Source organism: Rhea americana, unplaced genomic scaffold (genome assembly GCF_003343005.1).
Source record: "Rhea americana isolate MKP2758 unplaced genomic scaffold, rheAme1 scaffold_28, whole genome shotgun sequence".
Taxonomy (NCBI): Eukaryota; Metazoa; Chordata; class Aves; order Rheiformes; family Rheidae; genus Rhea; species Rhea americana.
In genome coordinates this window covers 4,696,587-4,723,632 of record NW_028186401.1, presented here as the reverse complement: position 1 = coordinate 4,723,632, position 27,046 = coordinate 4,696,587, and the positions used below count along the sequence as shown (strand labels likewise).

At 40.8% G+C, this 27,046-nt stretch overlaps 1 protein-coding gene across 13 annotated transcripts in view; it reads right to left on the bottom strand.

The window, feature by feature from the left end:
* Nucleotides 1-27,046, bottom strand: part of AKAP13 (A-kinase anchoring protein 13) — a 230,946-nt gene that overhangs the window by 24,980 nt on the left and 178,920 nt on the right. For 6 of the 13 annotated variants that reach the window (XM_085308646.1, XM_085308652.1, XM_085308651.1 and 3 more), the window contains 10 exons: nucleotides 25,779-25,832; nucleotides 22,203-22,265; nucleotides 19,597-19,780; nucleotides 18,230-18,338; nucleotides 14,298-14,423; nucleotides 10,508-10,550; nucleotides 8,997-9,099; nucleotides 3,777-3,951; nucleotides 932-999; nucleotides 26-92 (listed from right to left, as the gene is read on the bottom strand). In XM_085308646.1, the coding sequence (XP_085164772.1) occupies nucleotides 26-92; nucleotides 932-999; nucleotides 3,777-3,951; nucleotides 8,997-9,099; nucleotides 10,508-10,550; nucleotides 14,298-14,423; nucleotides 18,230-18,338; nucleotides 19,597-19,780; nucleotides 22,203-22,265; nucleotides 25,779-25,832 (992 nt within the window). The remainder of the gene's footprint in view (nucleotides 1-25; nucleotides 93-931; nucleotides 1,000-3,776; nucleotides 3,952-8,996; nucleotides 9,100-10,507; nucleotides 10,551-14,297; nucleotides 14,424-18,229; nucleotides 18,339-19,596; nucleotides 19,781-22,202; nucleotides 22,266-25,778; nucleotides 25,833-27,046) is intronic. The other 7 variants (XM_085308657.1, XM_085308658.1, XM_085308653.1 and 4 more) reach the window with 5 other exon arrangements.

Here is a 27,046-nt window from a genome sequence, read left to right as displayed (position 1 = left end):
ACAGAGGGAAGAGAAGTTTACTTACTTTTGTTTCTCATGGTTACTGTGGGTAATGAAGAGGTATCATGTGCCTGCAGCATTCCTTTCTGTGACTGAAAAAAAAAAAAGGAAATTCACTGTTATTTCTCCTACCTTTTCCCATCAGCCTGTACCACGTAACTAAAATTAAAAATAAATGTTTTTCTGAATCCTTTCAGAACAGATCAGTCCTTGGGTACACAGAGATGGCATCAACCCTCATCAGCTGCAGTAGTTGCCATCAGCGACAGGCAAAATCACAGATGGAGAAATGTGCGGTAAATAGTTAAATGGAAAGAAGAAGGATTGACATTACTGAAGAGAACAACTAAAAGTCATAGAGGAGATTTTCTAATTTTCCTCGTAATTGTTTTGATTATTGGTTCATAGTTGTACCAGCTTYGAGAACCATACTGCAGAAGTCATTCCTCACATTTGGGGCAAGCATGAGTTCTGTTCATGCCACACAAACATAAACCTCACATAAACAACATCCCTAATTAATAATTGTCGTGATGCATTATATAGTCATAATGCTGCATCGCAATATGTAGCATCCAAAAATTAAGAGGTATTGCGCTCATGGGTACTGGACAACCCTGAATTTTGCCAGTGTTTCCTTAAATCACACGCTCTTCCAGCACTTTTGCCACAGCTGCTGCCCAACACCCTGTTCTCACTCACTCTTCAGCACCAATCCAAATCTGGCCCGTTTTCAGCTGTCAATTAATCTACCAATTGCTGACGTACTATGAATTTCAGGAATCTAGAGAAACTCTTCACTACAGCACAGGGTCTAGCTCTTCCTGACGAGCTGGAAAGCTTTGCACAGTGCAGTGGAAGATGTTATATATGCGCATGCTCCATCGTTTAGACAGCATTCTCCCTCAGCACAGTCGATGAAATCTCTTACCTTCATTTTGACCTTTGCACAAGAGGCAAAACTCTCCTTACAGCCTTTGTGAACAATTGCATTGCAGCCTGGCAAAAGGRAAAAAAAACAACAAGAAAACAGGTCAATATTTGCCATTTGTATTTTGAACTGTTGCCTCGCRTAACTGAGAATTACAGCTTTCAGTCATCAGTGCAGTTTATACTGGTAGCTACAGATGCTGAGAAACAGGCTGCTTTCCAGAGTAATTAGCTGCTTGTTTATTAACGATGTTTCTGCATGGATTTCAGCAGGAACTTCTGTTTAAAAATCAATGCAAGGCAGAGCCACTAGGGCTTTAAATGAAAACAAAATAAAACAAAACAAAGGTCTTTTTATTCCTCTGAAAAAAAAGTAAGGAGGAAAGCAGAAGGAGGCAGAAATAGAAACCTATTAGAGTCCCATTATTTTCTCTGAAAACACTAAAATAGTTCTTGTCAAGGCAAGTATTATGGGATCCAGAAGGCAAGAAAAGGACAGGAAAATTAATTTACGTGAACTTAGATATATCATAGACAGGATCTTTTTCCATCTGTTACTATATTACAAGATTATCAGGAAAAGTAACAGGAGCATCTGCCAGGTAACTGCATTTTTGAGGCAGGCACTTATCTGCTGGAAACTAGACTCAAGCCACCGATCTTGACTTGAAAACACAACATACGCCAAAGGAAAGAGCATTATGCTTTAACACCAGCTTTTCCTGCAAATATGCCAGAACCAAAACTTCATTTCTTCTTCTCGATAATCTGAGTTTGCCAGTGATCTATCCCAGCAGATTTCTGAGAGCCAGAGTTTTCAAGAAGATTGAAAGAACTGTTCTGAAACCACCAGTCCCCCGTCAACTGGGCTTGGAGTACTAAAGAGAGTTAATACACAGAAAAATCACTATTCAAATGCACTCAAATATGATCCAGTAACTTCAAGAAAACCTGGCATTTCTATTCATTCCTGAAAACAGATGTTAATACAGTTCATGATACAGCTCTAAATTACCTTTAAAAGAAATATTAAATAAAAGGAAAACATTCCAAGCCCAAATCAACAAAACGTTCTCACATCACTACATTTTCTCAAATTAAGAAAAGCYTGCTTAATACAAACTTGTAATTGTTCTGATATTTTGAGAGAGGTAAAGGTAAGGAGACAGGGTGTCACTATGCTGCAGACATCCCACAACTTCCTGTTCATAAAAGAGAGTAGAAAACCTGCATGTTTTTGCAAAAACTCCCCAAACTATCATTTTTTCAGCTCAAACAAGAAAGAGGCACAGAACTCAGTTCTGATGCCCAAGTTCTTGACTACAAAAAAGAAYAGCCAGAGCTACTAACAAAGTGCGGTTTTTTGTTGGCTCATTTGTTTTTTGGGCGTGCCRAGTCTTTCAGAGTTAAATAGCTGTTTCAGGAAGCTGAAGGTGTAACTGCAAAGTCGAGACACGGATTTAAAATGATCCAGTGCTTGGAAAGGCATAGAGAAGATGTYATCTACAGGTGAGACCGAGGCGTGATGGTGGCCGTAACACATGGCCGCTCCTATAGAAAAGCTGTAGTAGTTTACAGCCACCCAAGAGCAACAGAGTGTCTGCTGCTGGTTACTAGTCATGCTCAAGGCATTCAATAGATGATTTTAAGATGCAGCGTGAGAACAAACCACTCAGAGATGTAAGCTTAACAACAACCTGGCCTAGACCAAATTTTCTCTGGGATGTTCGTTTTCCGGCTGATGAAGAAATCTTACAATAATTTTATGTTGTAMCTTGAAAAATAAGGAAAGAATGTCTATATTAAAACATGTGCTGCTACATGACAGTGTAGGAATATTTTAACTCATCAGGATATAAAGATGTAATCAGGAAATATTTGATTTTCTAAATGGTTTGAGAGTGTCTRAAAAAAAAAGCAGAGTGGGGAAAGGGRGAGGATGCATTTGAGACCTTATGGTTTTTGATGTTTTCCATTTCCCATCAGGTTAACCCAGAACATGTCTCATGCAAACAACTTTGCTGAAATTTCTCTTTCAGGAAACTCAGAGCTGCCTCTGGGGATTTAACTAGCTGCTCCTTCCCCTCCTCACTTGAGATGTTTTATACACCGGTCWTTTACTAGAATTAGCAAGCAGAGATCAAGCCCTCTGCTTCAGCCTGGACAGGTCCCTGCACATAGTTCCTTGCTGTTTCCAGGTGAGGGGAGAAAAAATATTACCAACAGTGAGGAGTGGAGTGGCCTGAGCTGCAGCAGGAAAAAGACATTTTGCCTCTAAATCTTGCGCAGTTTTGTCTCGCTGGGCGGAACAGCCTCTGTTCTGGTCTGGAGCACACAAAGCCTGATGGAATTACAGATAGGCGAGCAACAAGAACAAAACCACCAAGTCCAACAGAAGCGCTCTGCTGTTGCTGGTGTACTGCCTACAGGACTTACACGCACTTCGTATGTGCACAGGTAGGTACCATTTGGTCTGCAACGCAATTTCATATATAAAGGGAAAAAAAGGGTGGGTATTTTCTTTTTATATCRTGCTGCTCTCCCCGAGGGCTCAGTGAAGCACTCTTTCAGGGAGCTGAAGTATATAAAGCAATACACTACGGATGGACAGGACATTTTCTTCCTCWGTGGATACAAAAGTCACAACCCCCGCTGGCTTTCTCTGTCCCTATCAGGCCTAACAAAACATCTCGTCCCCAAGCCAAAACATCTGCTCAAGTAACCAAAGCTCTCCAGCCAACTGACACAGCCCGATACGGAGGGGAAGACAACGCATACAGCATAAGGTTCACATTTCCCGTCAGATTTGATGAAACACGAAGGGGAAAACATGAAAAAAGACTTACTTGAACAGTGGTACGAATCCTTATTGAAAGGTTTCATACAGTGGTAACAGGTTGCTTGGGCTGCAACAGAGGTTGCAGTGAAGTGATGTCCATTCAGCAGCTTTTTGTCTTTTTCCTTCTCCTTGGACTCCTTGTCTTTCTCTTTAATCTTCTCTTTCTCTTTCTCTTTTTCCTGCTAMGGGAAATTGAGCAAAAGCTTTGTCACTTTGGAGAGGTCTGTTCTCTAGTTACAAATTCTGCAGTGTTTGCCTTTGGCACTAGGATGGTATCGATCCGCGCGCACCTTAACAATAGTCACGTGTCCACACAGCTCTCTGTTACAGAAGTAAGTTCATGGCCCTGACGGTACTCGATTAACATAGTATTGATTCCCAGAGCCCTCTACGCAGGCATCTTACAAGCAGAGACGAAGCTGAGTCTGTTCTGAAGGCAACTCTCTTCTTCCACCTTTGTCTGCATGTATTTGCTTGGGTTAATAACTCACCTATTTTCTTTTCCTGGGCTCTAATCAATGTCTGCAACACTTTCAATGAATTCGTTAAACTACTTGCATCAAAATTTCAGCACAGAATTAATGTTCAAGGCCAGCGTGTAAGACTCATGTTTTGAGACTGAATTTTTCATGGCGAAAGCAAGACTATGACAGCAGCKCAGCACTTTTGCCAGATAATTACCCCCTCCTTTTTCCCCTGTGACTAGTGGGGACTGCCTTTTTCAACGGCTACGCTGTCATGCAACCTCAAGTGACTACGTGAAGCCAATAGTCTTTTGGGGGGAAATGATCTTTCACAAACTCGTGAAATATGGCATCACAGAAAGGCAGAGGAACAACAGCAACRCAGTAAGAGATTATCTCCTCTTCCGGAAGCCAGGCTTCAACCCCTGGAGAGCTCTGAAGTCTTTGCAAAGACAAACAAGGGCAGCCAGCTTCTCTGAATTTTAGCAGAGGTCTTGTCTACCTCTCCAGAGGGACGGTGGGTCCAGCAGGATTATGCTGCTCCCTAATACACAGCCTGAGGCTTGTAATAGTAACCTCAAAAYGAGTCCTGTAAACTCCACATTTTCCATCTCTACTTGAGATAAAAAATTGCTAAATATTAAAATCTGAAAACACCTCCTGCAGTATTCCATGGATTTGGCAGGTTTTGGCAGGATTTGTTGCTCAAACAGAAAGTCTACCGTATGATTTCTATGGGCAACTCCATGGAAAAACTTCATATATGCATATTTTTGACTCCTTGTCTTTACATGTCCCACCCTATCAACATGCTCATCATATGTTTGATCTGCAAATTTGTATTTTAACTAACTGAGCATTTTACGGTAGCTGAAACAGAAGCTTAACCAGAAATTAGCAAAAGTTTCTGTGCGCTTATCTTGGCATTTCGTTAATTATACACCATGTGCCCGTTGCTACGTATTGTTACAGCAGAAGCCCAAGTATCAGAGAGGGGCAGAGCAGCCTGTGGGAGCAACGGTCATGAAGCAGTTACAGGCGGTAACAAGTTCTGCAGGCCACAAGAGGGAAACTCTTGAGCCTTTGATGACACAAATAATTAGTAACTCATCATAAAATCGCCCTTCTCCCACAAACCTCAGGATAAATAGCGGCATCTTTCCCTGCAAAGCCTTAATAAACAAAAATGCTGCTTTTTTTACAGTCCCAACTGCTATTTTGTTCTGCAAGTAAGTGAAAACACTACTGCAGGATGGAATAATCTTGTCTGAAGCGGAAAACCTGCAGCTAAGAGTCTGCTCTGCGGTACACAGATGCCTCCTCAAGCCATCAGCTTTGACCAAGATCCTGTGACCATCTGACACAAAGCTCCGTGCACCCACTGACCTGCACAAGTCCAACCAAGTCCCGTCTGAAAGGACTCAAGAATTAAAACTCTGAAGTTTAGCTCTTGGCAGGTGGCACCAAACTGACACCTAGAGTTTGCTCCACTGCCCGAACTGGAAAAGCTCAGACCTCGAGGTCTGAAAAAAGATCACCCCATGCTCAAGGAAGATCTTGTGACTCTTGAAGATGCTCAGAGGAGATGTGCTATCTTATACTTTAAATGTACCTGATGTTTCATGCAAAGCCCAGTAATTCTGAAGGCTGAAACAGTAACTGTCCTTCAGAAAATCACTTTAAAAAACACTGTAATTAAAGCTAAACTGCTCCAGTGAAAAACAGGAAACGGTGCAACACCTTCAAGGGACAAACAGCACGCTCCACTTGTAGGATGGCAATTCCRGTGACGATAACAACTGAAATGCAATGCCTCAAAGTGAGATACTTTTTGCTATGATAGCTCCTGGAGCTTTTTTTTTTAAAAAWAWATATATATATAAATGAAAACATTTTCCTGCTCTGTCAGAACTGATTTAAAGCCCCCCTTCACCGGGCAGCTGAGCTGAATATTAAAGAACGCCCAGGACCGCGTGAGAAGAGGCAGCGCCGGCAGAGCCCTTGGGTTTCAGGGCTGGAAACAAGCGGCCGGGCGCCGCCGTTACGCTCTCACCTCCCAGTGCGCGAGGCTCGCCAGCTTCACCGTGATCTGGGGCACTTCGCCGAACCTGTGCCACTTCATCGACATCCCGGCGGCGGGAGGGCTGCTCTGCCCCGCGCGCTAGCCCATGGCGAGAGCGCCGAGCGCCGCCGGGGCTGCCCCGGCCGCCGGCGGGGAGCGGGGGGACGTCGCCGCCGCCGCCGCCGCCGCGCGAGGATCGAGCGAGGGAGGGCGGCGGGCGGTCCGCGGGCGGGCGACTTCCTCGCAGGCGCTCTCGTCCTACGCCGCCCCAGCTTCGGCTGCCAGAAGCAGCGCAGGCGGGTGAGGACGGGGCGGGGGGGCGGTTCGAGTTTTACCAGCCGCCAGCGAAGGCCAGAGGCGGAGGGGCTGTCGGCAGAACGGAGCCTCCGCGACGCTCGCGGCACGCAAGAAAGCGCGTTTTTTTGTACCTCGGGGGTGCTGCGCGAGACTCCAGCGAGCACGACGCTGCAGCAGGCTTCCCCAGGCGGGCAGGTTTCACGTGTTTGCACGGCTCCTGCTCCACAGCGGACAAACCCTCGCCGACTCCTAGCGCCTTCAGACACCCAAACCTCACCGGATGCACCGAAGTGCCTTCAGGCGGTGTAAAACTGCCTACTAACTGCGCAACTCGCGCACAAGAAAAATTACTCATTCTAGGCAAATTTTCTGTCATCATTTCCCTGAARCTCTCGACCAAAATGAAGAGTTCTTTTTTTTTTTTTCCTGATTGACAGGAATAGCACGTTTTAGACTCTACATATATGTGAATCAGTGCATGTTGCTGATTTGAACAGAGTCTCACTGACTAACCTCCGAGTAACATTAAGTGTCTGCTAGACACTGGTAAATTCGCACAAATGTGTATCCGCAACCCCCACTCCACAGTTTGTATTTCATACATCTTTCTTTTCTTTCTTTTTAGGAATATGCTCTAACACACTTTATTTTACAGTTAATTGTAAAAAGCAACACATTTCTGAAGTCAGGTTTGGGGAAAAGCAAAACTTATTTGGAAAGGACTTTAGGCTTCTCTCTCTCTCAGCAGCCCAGACCGAAGCAGAAACCAACTCTTCCTGTTCAACTTCCTCTTTCAAGGTTTGTTGTTTTTCTTTTTAACTCTTACAGGTTTTACCTGCCATAATGTTTCTGACCATTCAGCGTTCCCAAGAACTTTTAGGTCAAATGATTTTAATGCATAGCCGAAGCTCTACAACGTACGTAGCACAAGCATCCTCCAGGGTGGTGGTGGGGAAATGGAATATTTAGTTTGGATGATAATATGCTTTGCTTGTTAGTAAAAACATCAGAACTACTGTGTGCTGCAATGTTTGCAGTGCATATCATGGCCATGATTTTGGAGTGATTTAATCAACCGTTTAATCAACGGTTTCAGATACAATCATGAAACCACTGAAATCAAACAGACAGCACCTATATAACAGACAAAGGCGGAGAAAATCTCTCAACATACGTTTGTCATATTTTCTTACTTCTCCCAACACAGTGTTACGTATGCTCAGTTCTCGCCTTAGAGATTATACATCTAAGTGCAAGAACCACTTAACAAATCTTCAGCCTTGCTAACACGTTGGGCACAATGATCCACAGCTTCTTGCGAGTGGTTTGCACAGAGATCTCTACGTAAACAGTTTTTTGCACCTTGTGCTTTACAGCAGAGAACAGCATCATCTTTAGACTTAGCAGCAACAGCTCGGAGGCGGCGATACCTCCAGCACGCGCTCTCTGAAGCTGGATCCGTAAAGGGGAACCGTGCACGGTGGCTGCTCATCTCGTTACGACCGAGATCACACTGCAAGGTGATGCAATTTTTAAAAAGTGTGTATCAAAAGATAATCGTGCCATTGCATTACACAAAACTAGCTATGCTAAGGGAACATTAGGGCTGAAACAGCAACTCATCCCAAAGCACAATCCATCCTCTATAACGAAAGAAGCATGGTTCTTCAGAAAGGCAATAACATTGCACAGGAAACTTCAAATCTAATGCATTCTAATTTTGGAATGCTAAAATTTCCCATGCTACTATTCCCTATTACCATATAGACAACCTCTCTTTTATAAAGGTAAGAAAGAAAGGAGGGAAAGAAAAAAAGAGAGAGAGAGATAAAAACATAAATACTACCCTGTGGAAACACATTGAAACCTAGAACTGATCTCTGCCACTTTTAGGTATTTTTTGAATAGCTCATGCAGTAGGAGGCAAGCTTCTATAAAAAAACAGACACAAGACAGAGACAAAACACATGCTTTGGGTATGAATTTCGCAATTATTTGCTGATGGCAGAAGACTGGTGTAATGCACAGACTCAGGGTCCTACCTGATTCTGTCACAACCATCTGTGTTTTTGCCTCTGTAACTCTCCTAATCCATGACAGAACAGCTAAAAAAGTTTGAAAATTTATATCTAGGAGTATTTTTTTTTAATCTTTTACAAAAATCACCTTGTTTCATCCCAAGATGATAGAGGAACATTTCTATTCACGTCTCAGCTGCTCGGTAGGCTGACTACTGACAACTTGCACACACTACAGGAAGCCACGGGAATTGGGAGTAGAGATGCTGCAAGTGCATGGAGACTTGCAGGAGGACTGCTGCAGAAACTTCTGAGCCAGGGTAAGTAATCTCTATACAGAGAAAAGCACCAACAACGTAGCTATAAAAATTACAAGTACCACTTACTTTGCTCTTCTTGCTGCTGGACATTTTATTCCTGAGGTAGCTGAAGGTGCGACTGACTTTTGTTCCTTTGCCAGAGGGGACACTGGTGTTCTCTTCAGATATGCTAAAACCAAAAAGAGAGGTTGGTTTGTTTTTTCTCCCAAAGCACCTATTACATGGATTGATGCTTTTTTAAGGGGCGAATGCATTTTTATTATCCAGTAGACTCACGTGTTTCTTTATGGTGTTATACCAAAGATGACAGAGTAAAGACAAATGCCAACCAAGCCACTTGTCACAYGTTTCAAGATATCCTTTATTTGTTTTTAAGTAATCTTCGTTCTTAAATCATGTCATAGCACCCTCTGCTGCTCCAATGGCCAAATAACTACTAACTTGCTGTCAACGTTTTCCTATTTAGACAGCCAACCTTGCACAGTTGCACACACACCATCAGTCTCAGCATTTAATCATTAGTGGCCATAATATTTCATACTTGGAGCGGAACGAAAGGGAGATATACATATATATGTGTGTGTATATATATATATATATACATATATATACACACACACACACACACACAACTGGAGATGCCTTTCCAGAGAAAGACATATAGTAAACTCTGTAAAAAGGTAGCACCTTTAACAGAAATCACACTGTCTGTAGAGCCTCCTTTGAGAGATGAATATACCAATGGTATATAAAGAAAAGCATCGATTACTTGTATTAGTTTAGGCATTTCAGGGACCTCAGATCCCTTYTGCCTCATTCTCTACGTGTACAAGCTTATGATCTCCTCAGCTGCTATAGTAAGAAACTATAAAGGAAAGTATTCTCATTAAAGAGAAGGACACAGTCCTTCAACACGAAACACAATACRAATCAAAAGCAAAATGACAGTAAGATGAGTGAAGTCAGGGAGGGGAAAACAGCACTCAACACAGACCAAGAGCATCCTAGCCAAGAAACAAAGCTGAAACTATCAGAAGTGACMCAAGAAAGTAAGGCACATGCCAGACTCCCAGCTCCTTTGGGGCCACTGATGTCCTTGCTCCACAGGCAGGGAAGAGCTTTTAAAGCTACCATCCATCACAAATACTTACCTCCTTGCTACCGCTTGCAAGGATGAAAACTAACASAGAAAAAAGTGATCATTTGCGCCTTCATTATAAAAATACAGACAGATTTAACCTAAGGAAATAACAACTACTTCTTACACTATAAATTATAACCCTGGTAAACTAATAGAGTTTAATAAYAGATACTCTGAAATTTTATTATCTGTGAATAAGCACAAAGTCTTAAGAATTATTCACTGTTAGAGAAAAGGCTCTGAATAGACAACCTTTCACAYACTAGGATATAAAATATTATTTAGCTTTTAGACATATGGGGGGGATGTTCATAAGTCTTGACACTTGCAAATGCAACTGGAAGCCCCTGGAGCTAAGAACGCTTTTGGTCTTCAAAATCTGGGTACACCGCGGAAGTTCCAGTAGGAAAGAGAGAGTATTGCCAGCATACTGTACCTGTGAACTGAGGAGCTGCTGGGGCCGCCGAAAGATCGGGTAGCTGGAAAAGATGAAGGGATGGGAGGTAAAATGTTAGACTGCAGTCTTAGCTCGCTGGTTTTAAACACACAGTTTGTACACTTGGACAGTTGAAGAAGAAGGGAAAATGCTTATCAGAAGTGAGTGTTTAGAATAGATGCTGTGCTCAGGATGAAGACTGTTCCCCATATCTTTAGGTGATTCCAAATTAGACACTGTGGTGAAAGACAGCTTAGTATTTCTATCATTCAGCAGCTGCTAAGCAGAGGACATGAATCTGTTATCTTTGCTAGTCCAGGGTATATGATTCAGAACCGCCAATTTAATGACAATAGGTATAAATGAGAGTCATTCTGCCACAATACTTTTATTTATACACCAACAGAAAGAATCTATTGTACAGCATATCTGGGTTTCATGTATAAAACATTTTTGCTTGATAAAATTATAGTTCATTTTCCCATCAAAATCCTGAAGCACTTCATAAAGAGTAAGAGAAACAAGGGGAGCCTTATTCCACTTTCCACAAAACATTACAGACTTAGAGCTTAGTCACACAAAACTGTGCTTGAGGGAAGTCTGACTTTCTACATGCAGCTGAAGCCTTGCCAATGACACAATTTCTCTTTACACCACAAGAAACCTGCTTGCATAACGCATTTGGAGCAGAGTAGGTAGCTGATACCATTTCCCAGAACCATCAAAGAATACTGAAAAATYGAGAAGAAGTGATCCAGAGGAGAAAAGAGTCTCTCTGGAGCAAGTGCGTTTGTCAGGACTCCAAAAAACCCTCACTGCAAGCATTATTTGCAATCATTATCTGAAGCACAAGAAGCAGCACGACCGATCTCCTTCTTAGGCTTCTGCATACGCACTGCAAGAAGCACAGTGCGTTGGCTTTAAGTTTGTTAAAATGTTAAAGCTAAGGGCGAATGCAAAAAGCCACTTGACACCAGATGAAAAGGCAGTCCCCTGTCCAAAAGCAGAAAGTGCATTAAGAAAAACTCTATACAATATTACGCCTTATTATTCTAAAGCACACATTTTCCTACATGCTGATTMAAGACTGCGACAGAAATACCAATTCTTCATATTGAAAAAACTAAAGTACTGGCATACCTCATTCCCTAACCCCTGTTTAGAGATCTTTAATAATGTGCTCCTTGCTAAACCTTTCATCTAATTAATGATCTATCCCAAATACATCAGTTAGTAATACTGCAACATATATYGAATAAAAGCTATACAATTTTATATTTATGCTGTTTTTTTTATATATTCACCTAACTACATAAAAGGCCACACAAGTAAATTATAGACTCCCAACTTCTGTCCTTGGTTAACACTCCAGTGATTCCTGTTCACATATTAGCTCTACCTTGCTTTAACTTGGGTTGAGTCTCTTAGTCTCTCTCTTTTTTTTTTAATAGATTACTCAGTTCAGCTGGATTTAGGCATTTCACAAGTCTTTTCTGTTTTTTGCAGTTAACAATGTGAGAAAAACAAAAGAACACTGAATCAAGAGTCATAATAATTTGTTGTTCGTGACTGCTTTTCAGCACCTGGAGAAAGTACATTAAAGTCTTTGATACTATTTMTCTTTTACTGCAATAGTGCTTTATTGCAGAAATGGGAGACTCCTGACATTGACAGGCAAAACAGATACAGACATTAATCAAGGTGAAAGCCTGTTTATGGTTTTGAATTTTATATATGTATATATAAAAAACCMTATACATACATATATAAAAATATGTAACATCATATGACCAATATGCTGCTATAAGCTGGAAAATCCACAAAGATGAGCATAGAAAAGAAGGTATTTTCTCACCTTCCGGAATTTTTTGAGTGGGAGTAGGCAAGGAATTCCTTACTTTCTGTGTTTCATTACCCAGATCAAAATTGAAATATGAAAATTGATCCATGGTCAGATTTCATAGCCCACAAAAAAAGTTAATTCTGTAGGAAATCCAGGCCTACTACAAATGTCCGATGAATTTGGGTTAGTGGCCAAATTTTGGCGTACTTATTTGAACATCGTTTGAACATTACCCATCAAAATTATTTCATATGGTAGCTGGACTTGAAGTAATTCATCAAGGTTATTTAGGAAAAAAAGAAGCAGCAGGACTAGCAGACTGCAAACAAAAAACAGCTTGCAGCTTCCTAATTCTGGCAGTAATTAAACTTTTAGGTGCCAAGTAATCCAGAGGTTTGCTAACCATTTCTAAAATGCACAGCCCGGCTTGCCTGGCCATCTGAAATCCGCATCTTAAATACCTGATGACAGCAAACAAACTGCAACTAATTCTCCATACTCTAGAGGAGAAGCTGGGGCATGGAGATGTTAAGGAACGGTAACTGAAATACAAGCTTAATCTCAAGGCAAACACATTCACCCTCTTATGAGAAATGAACCCTGAAGACATGGAAAAAAAAAGTCTAAGATTATTATATAAAAGGTAACCATTGTCMAAGGATCTCATGAACAGCTGTGACTAAACCAACCTTATATAAAGTCACCTCTGTACCATCAAACATGAGGACATGCAACACAAATAAACAAGGCAATATTTTTGTCTGAGACAATATCAGACATCATTAAATGTTCATCACTAACAGCAGCACTGTTGAGGGAAAGATGATAAATACTGCCTAATAGAAACACTTGATAAGGTTGTTACATCCTGAATTATTAGGATTTGCTAAGTGGTAGGATAGTTACAGGATAAAATAAAGGAGCTTAAATATCAAAACAGGTCACCTGATACCCCCCAAAAGAGCAGAAGCAAGGAGCTTCTTGCAGCRAGGAGCAAATGTACAATCAACACAGGGGATGGAAAGAAGTATTTCGATACCTACAACAGGTATGCAGAGTGGACGGTGTGGAGTTTTTTTCCACTTAGGGAAGCTACCAAAACCTGTAAGACTGGAAAGGAGCAACCCTCGTGCCAGTATGAGCATGAGGTAGGGGTAGGTTTCCTTGCAAATCTTTTATTTGAACCAATACAGCCATTCTAAATTTTTGCTATAGACAGAAGAGAGTCATCATTTCACCAACATTTTAATAAAATACAGTTAAGAAATAGGAAGCATCATCAATGTCTTTTATGTGTCTATTTAAGAAGAAAAGGAGGGTAAATGATTTTAATTCACACTTCTGCTAGCAATGGAGTTTGCAGCAGGAGAAAAAATCACCATATAACACTTTCCTGCACGACGAAACTATTCTGATTATATTGTCCAGACCTAGACACTGAACACCTTGAAGATTTAAGGTGTTTGGCCCCAATTTATGTTTTTTTGCTCAACAAGGCAACTGTGAAGTCGTAATCAAGATTCTCCAGACTTTAATATCAGGTCTCCTACTCCCACCGAGCAATGTATTCTTGCATGCGGAGGACAAGGACCTGTCTTCTCTTAACTCCATGTACCGCAATAATCTCAAGACAAGGATTTTGCTTACAATAAAAAGGTAATGACAATATCACCAATTACAACAGCAGATGATAGCATTCACCAAATGGATAAAGATCAAAGCTAACCAGATGAGATACGAGGGTGCTGATGTATAAAAATTCTTGGATTATAATCCTTTCATTCTGCCCTTAGCTAGCATTCGCATACAGGACTAAGATAATGCTGTTAGATATCATGCAATAGGGCAGTTAGTTTAACGTCTGCAAGGTAAAACTGCAAAGTTTAAAGCAGAAACACAGTAGCTTTCACCCATATTGGCTGCAATGCACAGAAAATGATTACTTACTATCCAACTCCTCCTCCTCATCACTGGAAGAAGAGCCAATAGAAAAGAGAGTTTTAGACTTAGGAATGAGCGGAGAGATGCTGAAGGAGAAGGAGATTCGTCTGGATGGTCGAGTCCGTCCCGGGGCTGAGAAGTGGGTTAACAGCAGACATTAGAGCATGCTTGAAAATGCATTTAATAATAGAAAGGAGAGGAAAGCAGCCAAAGCAAACTAAAACCAAGCAAAAGAAATGTCTGCAAAGCAGCAGCTTCAGAAAAGGCACAAGCAACAAAAGATGCAGAATGTGCAGATTTCAGAGGGTGCCAGTTTCACTGCATGCATAACTAGGTTCAAGGCTACTTCCACACCTAAAACCACCCCATTTTGCTCATGTTAGGTCCTTCAAAGCTTCCAACCTTAAAACTAAGTGACCTAAACTTCTTTTCTTCTGAAAAATAAAACAGAAAAAATAAGCATCTCTTCTACCACCTTCTTCTGAAGCTCACAGCCTTGTTTTAAAGAAACTGCCTCAATATGGAAAAAGCCCCTTTGCAACCTGTTCAGTCCTTATCTGTAAGCACTCCACCACAGTGCTAAACTCAGCAATCAGTTTGTGACATAAATTCTCCCATTAGCAACAGAACTATGAAAACAAGTTCAATTATATTTTCTTGAATATGTTACTGCTCTGCCTTCTGCTTATTTCAATATGTGAAATTGTATTTATCTGCTAGTACTGTGCACCTTTCTGGAAATCCCTGCTACTTGCTCATGACCTCTCCTGAAAACTGCACACTAAAAGGAGTTTACTTTAATTGCTTTTTAAAAGATCCCCGAGGAATATACTTCCCAAACCTTCTCATCATTTGACCCAAGATGGCAACCTCCAGCCTGTAACCCAACACAAAGAGAAGCTTTTGTATTGCTGATATCTTACCACAAGACTGAATTCAGAACACAAGATTATTAGCCAAGGAATATTCATGCAAAACATTCAACGCAAAGCAAACTCTCCTGAAATTTTCCTTCAGCCATTAGTCACAAGCGCCAAACCCCTCAAGGGTTTGACCAAAATTGTGCTCACGCTTTTCCAACTTCATCACCTAATGCAGAACAATCCTAGAGATGGACCCAGTGGAAGGCATTTAAATTCAAGAATTCCTAGTAAGATTCAGACATCTGTTTTGTTTAGACTGTCTTTCAGCCAGAGCTGTTCTACTGTCCCAGGACATGACTGGAAAACACCCTTTTCTTTCTTCTGTAGTGTAGTATCTATTTAGACTAAAAGTCAAGATGAACAATAATACTTTACTGTAAATAGAACAACGTCCTCCAGCATAGCTCAGCTTCCATTTCAGTGGTTTTATTTATAGCAGTTCCTGGCTTTATAACAATGCTCCACACTGGAAATTTGCTATTCCAGAGCTGAAAGCAATCTTCCGAGCACTCCAGCCAACAGCTCTTGTGACCTCCCTCTATGAAATGCTATGGGATTAGCAGTTTTGAACGGCCACAACTACTTTTGGAGACATCAAATGAAATGTGGGTTAGAAGCTCGTTCTTGGAAGTTGCTCTTGTCTTGCTACATCCAATATACGGGAAAGAYAGGAGAAAGCTCTCCATATATTTACTTAACTGGATTTAATTTTTGAAGCTTTYGTGCAAAATATGTTGCTTCCTTTTTATTCAGACATATTTGGAGGGGGTCAGGAATTTTTGTTGTTTAACATCTACCATAAAATTATGCAAGTGGAATGAAGAAACATGGACAATTAAAGTTTTCCTTGAATTTATCCCCACTACATCAAGGATTTATTCTTGCATGACTCTTAAATATTCTGCTGCAATAACATGAATGTCAAAATATTATAAAACCCCAGATCTTCTGAAAAAGGCACTAAGCTGCTTTGCATTTATTAATGGTCACATCTCCAACAGGTAACACCATTCTTGTTTTAGATTGATGAAGGAAGAATGAAGTGATTTACTGAAGTTTCCAAAGTAAGGAAAGTGTCCGAGTTGGGAAGAGAATCCATAACTTAAATTTCCAAGGTAAGTAATGCTTTTGGATGCTTTCTTCAAACACCTCAAACACATCAGATTTTCTGAAACCACCTTCCTACAAAAGCAAGACCTTGTGGAGGTGTCATAAATCAGCTATTGAGAAAGGAGAGCACACAAAGGCATTAGTCATTTTTAACATCTGTGTCCACAGCTAATAGACATCTGTCTCAAACCAGAATATGAATGTTGATAGTTCCTCCACAATCCCTTTAGGTATCTTAATATTTTCTCTTTTTTCCTTCTTTTGAGAAAAGACTGTCCTGGCTAGGCTGACACTAACAGAGGATAGGATAAGAAACATTGTCCATCATTAGCTCAGGCCTTGATGGCATTTTTAATGTGGGACATGAGACAGGAAAATTCTGGAAAAGTTGTAATTTATCTAGTCCCAAGATGGTGGCACAAATTCTCCATTGCAGTAACCCCTCTCTGTGAGCCTGAAGGAAAGTCTCAAGCAAGAGGGAGGAAAGCATCAGCCTGCCAGGCTCTCTTAACCACGGAGAGAGTCTGTTTTCTGGGAGTTAGCCGAGTTATTTATAGTGTTTGGTTAGCAACTAGAAGCAATGCCAATAAATTGGTTGCTTAAAAAAAATAATGAAAGCCTTCAGCACAAGGAGGAAGGAGGGTGCGCCATCACACAGAGCAAAAGCTGGTCTTTTCATGGGGTAAGTTTGATGGTGTTTTGGTTACTGTTGCTGGGGGACACACTCGTTAGGCCACATGCTTATTAATCATGGAAGAACRAGGCAAAGAATTTACAAGTGTCTCCTGTAAAGCTCAATCTCTGTGAGCTTCTTCCAGCAAGCTTCCTAAATTACTAAAATGCCTTTCTTTAAAGTACCTTTCCTCTTAAGCTTTGCAGAACTTCTGATTTTTCAATACAGCTCCCTTTGCATCTGATGCTTCCATTAAAGTTAACATTTTTGGCATCAATTCCAGAAGCACAACACTAGATTGAAGCTGCATAACAAAACTCACCAAAAACATACAACTGTCGAATAAACCCTTTGCCTGTCTGCTAACTCCACTGAGGGATGCTTGGTCTACTGACCACAAAAGAAAAAAAAAAAGGAATAGCGCTAATCACAGCGTACAGACAACCAGGAACCCAAGGCCATGTGGTGATGCCCTGCACACATAACTGCATGCAACAGCCCAAAGATGCGTATTACCCAACCGCAAGAAAGCGGCATATTAATAAAGAGGAAAAGATAGAGATCATCTTTGACTGATGACACGTGATCCAAAAAGCAAATCAGTTTTCTGGTTGATAATTAAGAAAATGCAAACGTGTAACATGGCCCTTCTGAAGAACATCCAGCTGCAGCCTTCTAGATGACTCTTTCAACTGAAAGAATCAATTCAGTGAAGCTGCAAAATTAAACGGTTGTTGTTGCTTCAGTTAAGCGAAACTAAATTGAAAAATTTCACCTAATCATCTTTTACTATTTTCTTTTTCAAACTAAAGAAATAGCAACAAGCTCCCTCTGTGAGAACAAGACATGCATTCCCAGGTTTCTATATCTCAACTTTCAAAAATCCAGAAGTAGRAAAATTAGAATTCAAGCAGAATTTATCTCAGTATCAGAGGAAGAAATTCTGAAAGGATGCGAAATTCAAATATAGCTTTTCTACAACAAACTTAATAAATCATAGTTTTGATACCAGTCTAATTAAGAAAAGAAAAAGAAAAAATAGCACTCATAACACCAGGGATATGGTGAGGAGAAGGAAATAAAGATATAACTGAATGAAGTCTGCCTATCTACTCATAATTCCAATACAATAGTGAAGCATCTGTATTTCACATAATATAGGAAAGAAAGAGCATGCTTAATAGTACAGTATGTGGAATGGATAAGGATAATGGAAAATCACGTTTACTCACTGTCCAGCACTGGYTTACTAATTGCCATTAGAGACACAGATTTGGTCAGTGGAGAAGAAACGGCAGCAGCACAGAAATGAAATCCTTGTGGCTGTGCTCCTTGATGCATCTGCGGAACAGAAAATAACCACACTGAGCAAATGCGTCAAGTACAACAGCTTCATACCCATTACAGATGACAGTTCCAGCCTCRTGCTGACCAAAATTCACACTGAAAGTCAACCAGCAGAAAACAATCAGAAGCATTTTTCCAGTATAATGTAATAGGTGAGAAAGGCAAAGACCCCAAAGAAGAGAAGCAGAGTTGTACAAGTGAAATCTTGTTTTGTTCTTTAAGTGAAAGGCTACTAATTATGGAACAGCTAGAGATGGGCACTGTTTCCTTCTCTTGCAGGTTATCACAAAATGTGTTATTAATTGCCCCCGAAATCATTATTGTGATTCCATCTTCTCATTATACCTGAACAAGAGGTTCAACATGGTAAAAATTCAGATGCTCAACAGTGTGCTCCCCAAAAACGCCATCCCTCAAAGCATGAGATGATGCTGTCATGACATACCAGCTCTAACTGGTCAGCTCTTGCACAACCCGTTTACTGCCTTGATGGATGACTGTGACTCTGATAGGTAAATAGAATAGCTGGCTAATGATTCTGGTATGCACCCAGAAAACATTACTGCCAACCTGTCAAGCTCAGAAATCCAGAGTATTTCAAACATTTAACATTACAATTGCTTCTTTAATAAGAACAATAACAATAACAGAGATTCTAAGAATATTTAGGCTCATCTGTCCTGAATACCTATCATAAACTTCTGCTCCAAAGAGATCACACTAAATTTGCTTAATACATCATTAATCTTTTGTTCGTCTACTGCTTATTAACAACATGCCTTTTGGGTTTAGTTATGCCTATGAAAGCAAAACTATCTTTGTTTTCTCCTACAATATGAAAATAAACCTGAAAACTTTAACAGATAACTTACTGCTTGGTATTTGGTATTTTCAGATCTGCAAAAGGCTGCAYAAGCATTAGCTGCTGAAGCCTTGTAACACCTCTACTGACAATATCACTATATCTACGCTAGAAAGTTAAGTAACCTTTCCTAATTTTCAGGCAATCAGCAGGAAAAAATGGGAAGTTACTTATTCTCCACCCTAAGATTTAGCCCATCAACCATGTTGCCCCAAATAATCAAGTAGTAAATTTGAACAAAGTGGAAAATCTCAGTGTTAAAAATGAAGACTCAAATAATATTACATAAGCTGGGTGGCAGCCTTCGCAGTCAGTCACTTAGGAACGAAAAACTTTCATGACTTTGACTCAGAGTTTTCTGAAAAGCTAGTAATAGCYGGACAGCTTTACCTGGTGATCGTAATCTCTGATTTCCCCCTGCTCCAGTTCCTCAGTGAGCGAGACCAGGGACCCACACTCATCGCTGGCGAGCGGACTTCGTCGGAGGTCCTTGGAGCTCAGAGAAGCAGCCTCCAAGCTTGCTGAGGGCTTCTTGTTCTCACTAGGGTCTCCAGCGAGGCCTTCTAGGCTGTAACTGAAGAAAAATCAAGGAGCTTAGATCTTGACTAATTCCCACAGCCTGCTGTCTTTCATCACATAGGGCCTTCAGTCATACAGCAGAATGCAATTGCTAACTGAACCATACAGGGAAACACTTAAGTTATTTCTCAGCACATTACTTCTCAATGACCATTTGAAGGTGGCAGCASAGGGATTTACCTTTACATTTTCTTCAGGACAAATTGCAGCACCTTTGTGTGTCTTCTGAGACACAACGCTTGTTTGGGAATAACCATTCAAACTCCTGGGTCAAAGGACTTTTCCCTACTTCCCCCCCTGCTTGAGTGGTGCAGAGGAAAATCTAGAATTACTCTTTTAAAGATTATGATATTTCTACATATTCTTTTTTGTTAGCTTTACTAAGTTCCCCTTGGAATAAAGCCACCCAAATTGAACTACCTGCACAGCCCAGTGCTGCCTGTACTTGAAAACTACAGCTCCTAGAAGCCACGATATCAGCCCTGTGCTGAATGCAATATTCCTCCTTGCAGACACATCCTCCGAGTCTGCTTAGCACTTGTCACCGCACAAGGCTGTAGCACTGACAATGCCCTTCTTTCTGCCAAAGCTGGTTTCTTCCCTCCCACCCTTTTTTTYCCCCCTTAATTCAATAAATGTTGTCTCCCTCAGTCAATCAGTCCTAGTATCCTTTGCTTATGAAGCTAGGTCTGTCCAGCAGAGCCACAGAAGATCACTCAACACTACTATAAAACTTTTGCTTGCAGAACTGGTAGGAACGAAAGGGCTGGCCAATCTCTGTAGAGACAGCTGCTGTTGACAGACAAGTGATCTCCYCAGAAAATAATATTAATACTCTCTGAAACAATGTTTCACATGGGATTATTTCCACCTGATCTTCCCTTACCCTGACCTTCTGCTTCYGACCCTCCTAATCATTGTGGCCAAGTATTGATAACCCCACTGCAAGTCCAATTTGGGGTTAATGTGAAAGCTTTACAGATTCACCTCCAGGTACACTAGCACACCTACATCAATAAGGTTTGATCTTATGCGCACAAAGTCCAGCTAGTTTGAAGCGTGGTCTACCCTGAATAAATGGACAAGTGGATTTCAGCTTCAGACTAATCATGACACTGAAGTAGCCAAAYAGCTAGCATTCAAATAAATTAAAGGGGGAAAACACTCTAAATTGTAGAGATTGTTTACACAACCAGAGGTGCTTTAAATTCAGGTAGACTTGCATAGTAGTTACGTTCTATACTTTGTTAGAAGTATTAAGTGGCTGATAAAAATATATCTTCAAAGCAAAAACTGCAATAAATCATCAGTCAGAAGATTTAGCTTATGGTAAAGGCTTTTTCGTGCTAGTTAATGAGAAAGAGGACTGGCTGCGGCACTTACAGTTTAATCTGTTTAGGAGGATTTTGACTCAATGACATAGATCAGTAGCAGGCATTATATAGATTATTCTAAAACACCTGCCCAGTAAAATCAGTCCCACTACTACTGATTATATAGGACAGAGGAACTTTTTTTCTTCTATCCCAAGACAATAACCATGATATTAAGAAAAAAGTCATGCAGCTTGTTGTGACACAAATAACTCAGCTTAAAATTGCAAATAATATTATGTAGTCCATCAAATAGCCATCAGCTGGTAGTACTGGTCTATAATTGTTAGTTAGTTACGGAATTAATTCTAACTAATTCCGTAACTTCAAGTGCAGATTGCCTTCTTTCTAAGTATCTAGTCTTCAGAAAAAGATTTGAAAACCTCCACCCACAACAAGCAAGAACTGCCAGAGGAAAACAGAAGCTATAAAATCTGGGAGACAGGCCTGCTGTTATGTTAATGCACATTATCAGGTAAAGATCTGACCTGAAAGCATTAATCTCAACACTGGGACTCCTTACAGACGACGCGTATTTTAAATGTCTGGGAAATTTTCATCTATGGCTATCAGATTGGTTTTTTACAGAAGGTTTTACATGATTAGCCTCTYTGAAGAAGAAACTAGAGCTTTCAATTTACAAAGAGCAAGTCTGTACAAACTTAAATCCTTTATAAGATCTGTCCAGAACAAAGCAGCGCTGAATTACATTAACTCTCACTTTGATTATTTTGCTGTCACAATTACCGTTCTGATTATCGCTGCTGCAAAATGCACCTTAAAATCATCGAGAGAAACAGCAGTTCCAACCCAACAGTGCAGCTTCTTTAACACGCAAGGGCGATGAAAAGCAGCCACCACCTTCACCTGCACCCATCTGTACAAGACCCATTACCAAGCCTAATCGCCGAAAAAGCAGGCGAAGCAAACACACACGTGCACGGTTCAGCCAGAGCAGCACGGAAAAAGCCTGCACACGAGAAGCCGACAAAACAGTTTTTGCAGTGCTCCTTTGCTGCTGCTGCACATTTATTTATACCATACCTTCTACAATTAAAGTCAGGACCCATGGCAATGAACTGTACGCCAGAGGGACACCAGCTCAAACTAGGAACATCAAAAGAAGCAAAGAAAGGAGAAGGGCTGTGATTATTGGACTGTTACGGAACAGGGGAATGTTAAAAGACTCTCACTCATGCATGTCTTCAGGAAAAAAAACACCTCCCCGAACAATGCAATGGGTAACATGTATTTCTGGCTGTCAGAATGCACCAGACTCCCCCAAAGGACGGAGGTCCTCAGTTACCACCGAATGGGTGGTAAGACAGCTTATGCTTTCCGCAGACCAATCCCATCAGTAAGTACGAAACATACTGGACAAACCATTCCTCATGGGGAGAGATGTTTTAAGACAAAACAGGACCAAATACACCRAAGTCAATTTTGCATTAAGAATCATGTAGCCATTATGTTAGTGATAATTAGTATTTTTCTGGCCTCTCTCATCCAAAATCAGAAAAAGAATCCCTTACAAACATTTAAACATGCAAGTCCCTTCCATGTAAGTATTAATAACCTCAAAAAAAAAAAAAAAAAAAAAAGACTTGAGTAAAACAAGAAAGGAGAGTGATGTTCTTAATGTTGCACAGAAAATCAGTGAAAGAGGGTAGGGAAAAAAACGTGCTTGTCTCACTATTAACTTGTGGTTAATTCAAATCAGAGTCCTTGAAATAGTATTTTGACTAGAAAAATTTTCAGTATACCCCCAAAGTTACATCATGAAAGATGGGAGATGTAAATACAGCATGCAAATATTTTTGGTTGTCATTTTAAATACTGCTTTTTGTTATTTTTCCTCTGTGCAGTTATGGCCCAACTGCAGGCTCTTCTTGTCAGYTACAGTGTATAAAAGACCCCTAAAAACTTCAAAAGCTGTCCAGGAAACATATGTTGTCTGAAAGGAATTTTGAATCAGCACAGATTGGCCCACAGTACTGTCCAAGTCTTTCTCCCAGCCTCTGGCATGTGATCCACGCAAGGAGAGGACATGGCCAGAGCGCACTTTCCTCCAGGCCAGAAGCCTATGAAAAGGGCTGCATACGCTTCTGCAGCCTTGTGCCAGGTTCTGTGAGTGCCAGAAAGCTCAGATGGCACAAAGCAAGGTTTAAAGCCACTGACTGTGCATGTCCTTTGCTACATCCTTATGTCATTTCCACACACAATACAAAACAAGGGGAAAATTCAGGAACGGTTTGAGGACAGGAGTTCAAAAAATTGCTACTTGTTTTATCGAGGATGTTGACTGGGTGAGGACACATCTAAAGTACCTGTACTTTGCACACCAAAGCTCTTTACCAACAGCTCTCAGCACATCGCCATGAACATGCTTTATRAAGGCACACATTCCCCAAATACGCAAACATTTCAAGAGGGAAGTACTAGTGAGGGAAGGGGATTAAATACTTTCTTGAGGGCATACAAGAACCAAGTCTTCACGGCCACATAAGCCTATCTGCATTATACATCTCCTCAGTCTGCACTCCCTGCAGTGTGTTCAGCCTCTGGGGGACTCAGGAAATCCTCTGAGTAGAAGGTAGGTGAAAACTGAGAAAGGATGATGAGGAGGTATCACACACATTTCCTGGAGTTYACGCTCCCTGATCATCTGCTTATGGCCACTACAATGCTGGTCCAGATGGACCTTTGGTCTCGGCCACTGGAGCTGTTCTTAGACCAATTTCCTTTCACAGATTTGTTTGCAAGAGTCAGTAATTCTTGTGTGTACTTATGAATGGAAGGAGAGAGAATTTTCCTTCTTAAAGAAATGATATAACATTTACTCTAGATAGCACATTTTTAAAAAGATGCATTTACTCATGATTCCTACCACTTTGCAGTGACAATCTAAAAGGGCAAGGAAGGAAGGCAGAAGAAAGGAGTGAGGGAGAGCTGGAGGGAGAAAGAAAGCAGGCACACATGCAGGAGGAAGCCTGGAAGTGGTGGAAGATCTCAGAGAGGGATAAAGACCTCTTGGCAAGAGCTATGGAAAACAGAGACTTATAGAATTATAATCCCTGTTGGTAAGCCACCCATCTACTGGCAACACCATAAAAAGTGAGCAGAGATCATTGTATAGCAAGCAAAAGCCCTCTACAGAAAATGATTTTGGGGAGCAGTGAGGGGGAGAGCTATTATATACAACAGTCTTGTGGGGGAACATAAATTTCTGGAATTAGTTTCAGGCTGACACTCTGCAATTAGTGTTAGAGAGGATAATATCAAAATGGTTGGGAGGCCAGAAAAGAGTGAGAAAGCGTACAAAAGAATTATCATAATTTTTCAGAAATTACTAAGTATTTCCCATTGCCTATTTGAGACATACTTTCTTGATGGTATGTGTAAGTTCAGTGTCTGAGGCTCGACCAAAGGCTCCTCTGTAGGAATTGCGTGAGTATTAACAGAAAATTAGCAAAAAGATGCTCATTTGCATGAGTTGAGAAGAGTAGCACTGCGCTTCTTGCTACAGAGCAGAGAGCGATGCAAATGAAGTGACTTCATGGAAGTCAAAAAACATGTTGTTTCCTGTGTCTTTCCTCTTTTCTTCTTTTTCTAAAGCCATCTCCTGAACTGTACAGCACTGCTCATATGGCTTTATCATTTATGCTGATGCATGGTAAAGCCAAGGTAACATTTATTCCATATGGGAAGATACAAAAGTTTGTTTACACATGCATCAAGGCAACCTAGACCAACATCTCAGGTAACCCCACCCATTTCAGGGGAGAAGAAATCCTCTGATAATCTGCCACGAGAGGGCAGGTAACAGGCTATGGGAGATCAGCAGAGGTTCAGCCACAGAAKGAGAGAGGTTAAACTTAAATGTATAAAAGTGGACAGCACACATGGTTGCTAAGTCAAAAATAAGTGTCCTACTTCATATATTAATATACAGCTCAAGGGTTACATGTGTGAAAATATGTAACTGCATGAAGGATGAGGAACTGAAAGTTTGTCATATGGAAGAAAACAATAAAACACAGAAGCAAAAATATGTATTTTCTATACTTTTAGGAAGATGGTTTTAAAAATACATCAAAAAAGCAAAACTAGAGCCATCACCAGCTACARATCTGCAGAGAATTCTCTTAACTTTGAGATTGTTCCTCATGCATTTCCTCAGGTGCCCATCCCGCAAGGCTTGGCACTGGTCTCTGATGTGCTTTAAGTAAAAACTAAGCATATGCTTGCAGGTAAACAATGATTTTAATACAACTTCAAATCTTACATGTGGAGAAGTCCAACAAAATGATGTTCAAGATTTCTCAAAGTTACCAGTGTACTGTCCTGAAGGAAATGGTTTTAGCATGTGCTCTACAGGTCATAAAAACTGGCCTGCATCAGACTGAAGAGGGAAAGCAGCCAAGCTGGATGCTCAACTCAGTTACAAAAAAAATAAAAATTAAAAAAAAGAAGAAGAAGAAGAAGAAGAAGAAGAAGAAGAAGAAGAAGAAGAAGAAAGCTTTGAGAGGTAGTGACTGGCCTCACATTAACTAACATGACTGTATGGAGTTAGTAGACATTCAAATGCAAAATGGTTAGTCAAATTAGTTGGCTTTGTACCTTCTCCTATGAATGGGAGGCTTCTTTATACCATCCCCCAGAACTCGCATTGAACTGAAAATGAATCATGGACAGTGATCAGCAAATCGAATGGAATAAAACGAACAAATGGCAGCTGAAGAATTATCATCTCCATCACACACATAACAGAGGGAGTGGAATTGCTGAAGAAAATTCAAAATGAAGTACTAAAGCAAGAAATGAATCTCTCTCATACAGATTTTTTTTTTTTAACAGAAGAAAGGTTGAACAGGTATCGACAGTGCTGCAGCTTAGCTGCTGCCAAACCCAAGTCAGTTTTAAGTTTAAATCCGGACAAACTATTTGACAGAAGCTGTTAACAACCATGATTAACAATGGCTTCAGTTCTGCAGTGCTTAGTCYATCAGTGAAAAATGCAGTCATTTCTTTCCTCAGACATGAACATTAACAACACTGCATTGTCGTTAAAAGAGATATACTTAATATCCACTACGAATGCAAAGAATTAGTGAAGGGTGAACATCTCTTYTGTGGAAGCCTCGTTAGTTATCTTTTATGTCTTTAATAGCAAAATGTAGACACAAGGACTATCCATGAAGTGGATTTGAGGACAGAAGTGAACAAGGAGGAGAACTGGGCATTTTATTTAAGATGGCTAGAAAAATACTTTCTATGAACAAAATTTTATTCTCCTCCTTCTTACCAAGAAGAAAAAACCTTTTCTAGTAACACTAGAAAAGATCGAATCATACAAAAGACGGCTTTTTGTGTGGATTCCTCGGGTCCTATGCTAGCAGCTCTGCTGAAGCCTGGCTCAGCTGCAAGCYGAAAGTGGAAAGACTTTTCTGGGGTTGGACGGGGGCTGGAGCGGCTGCGAGTTCTCCACTCGGATGGGAGGTGCATTTTGTTTGGCTCATTTAGCCGCTTGCCACTGTTGCAAAAGGCAGTCCCATTCCCTGCCTCATCCGGGCCGTGCAACCCTGCCCCGTCCTTGGATTGGTTCTGGTGGCAATCCCACCTTGCGGAGTCAAATGATAGTACAGGCTTTTCCCCTTTAAATGGAAAAGTAGACGTGAATGAAACAAATGCACAACCAAACACCCCGAATTTAACGGGTCTGTTTGATAGTCACTGGTATGGGCTTCACTCCCCAATTATTTGTTCTGCCCATTAAGCAACACGATTATCAACATCACAGCAGCCGTGTATGAGAAGGCTAGAGAAGAAAGAAAAAAAATAATCCAAATTTCTTTGTATCAAAGGCATGAAAAAAACAGAAAATAAAA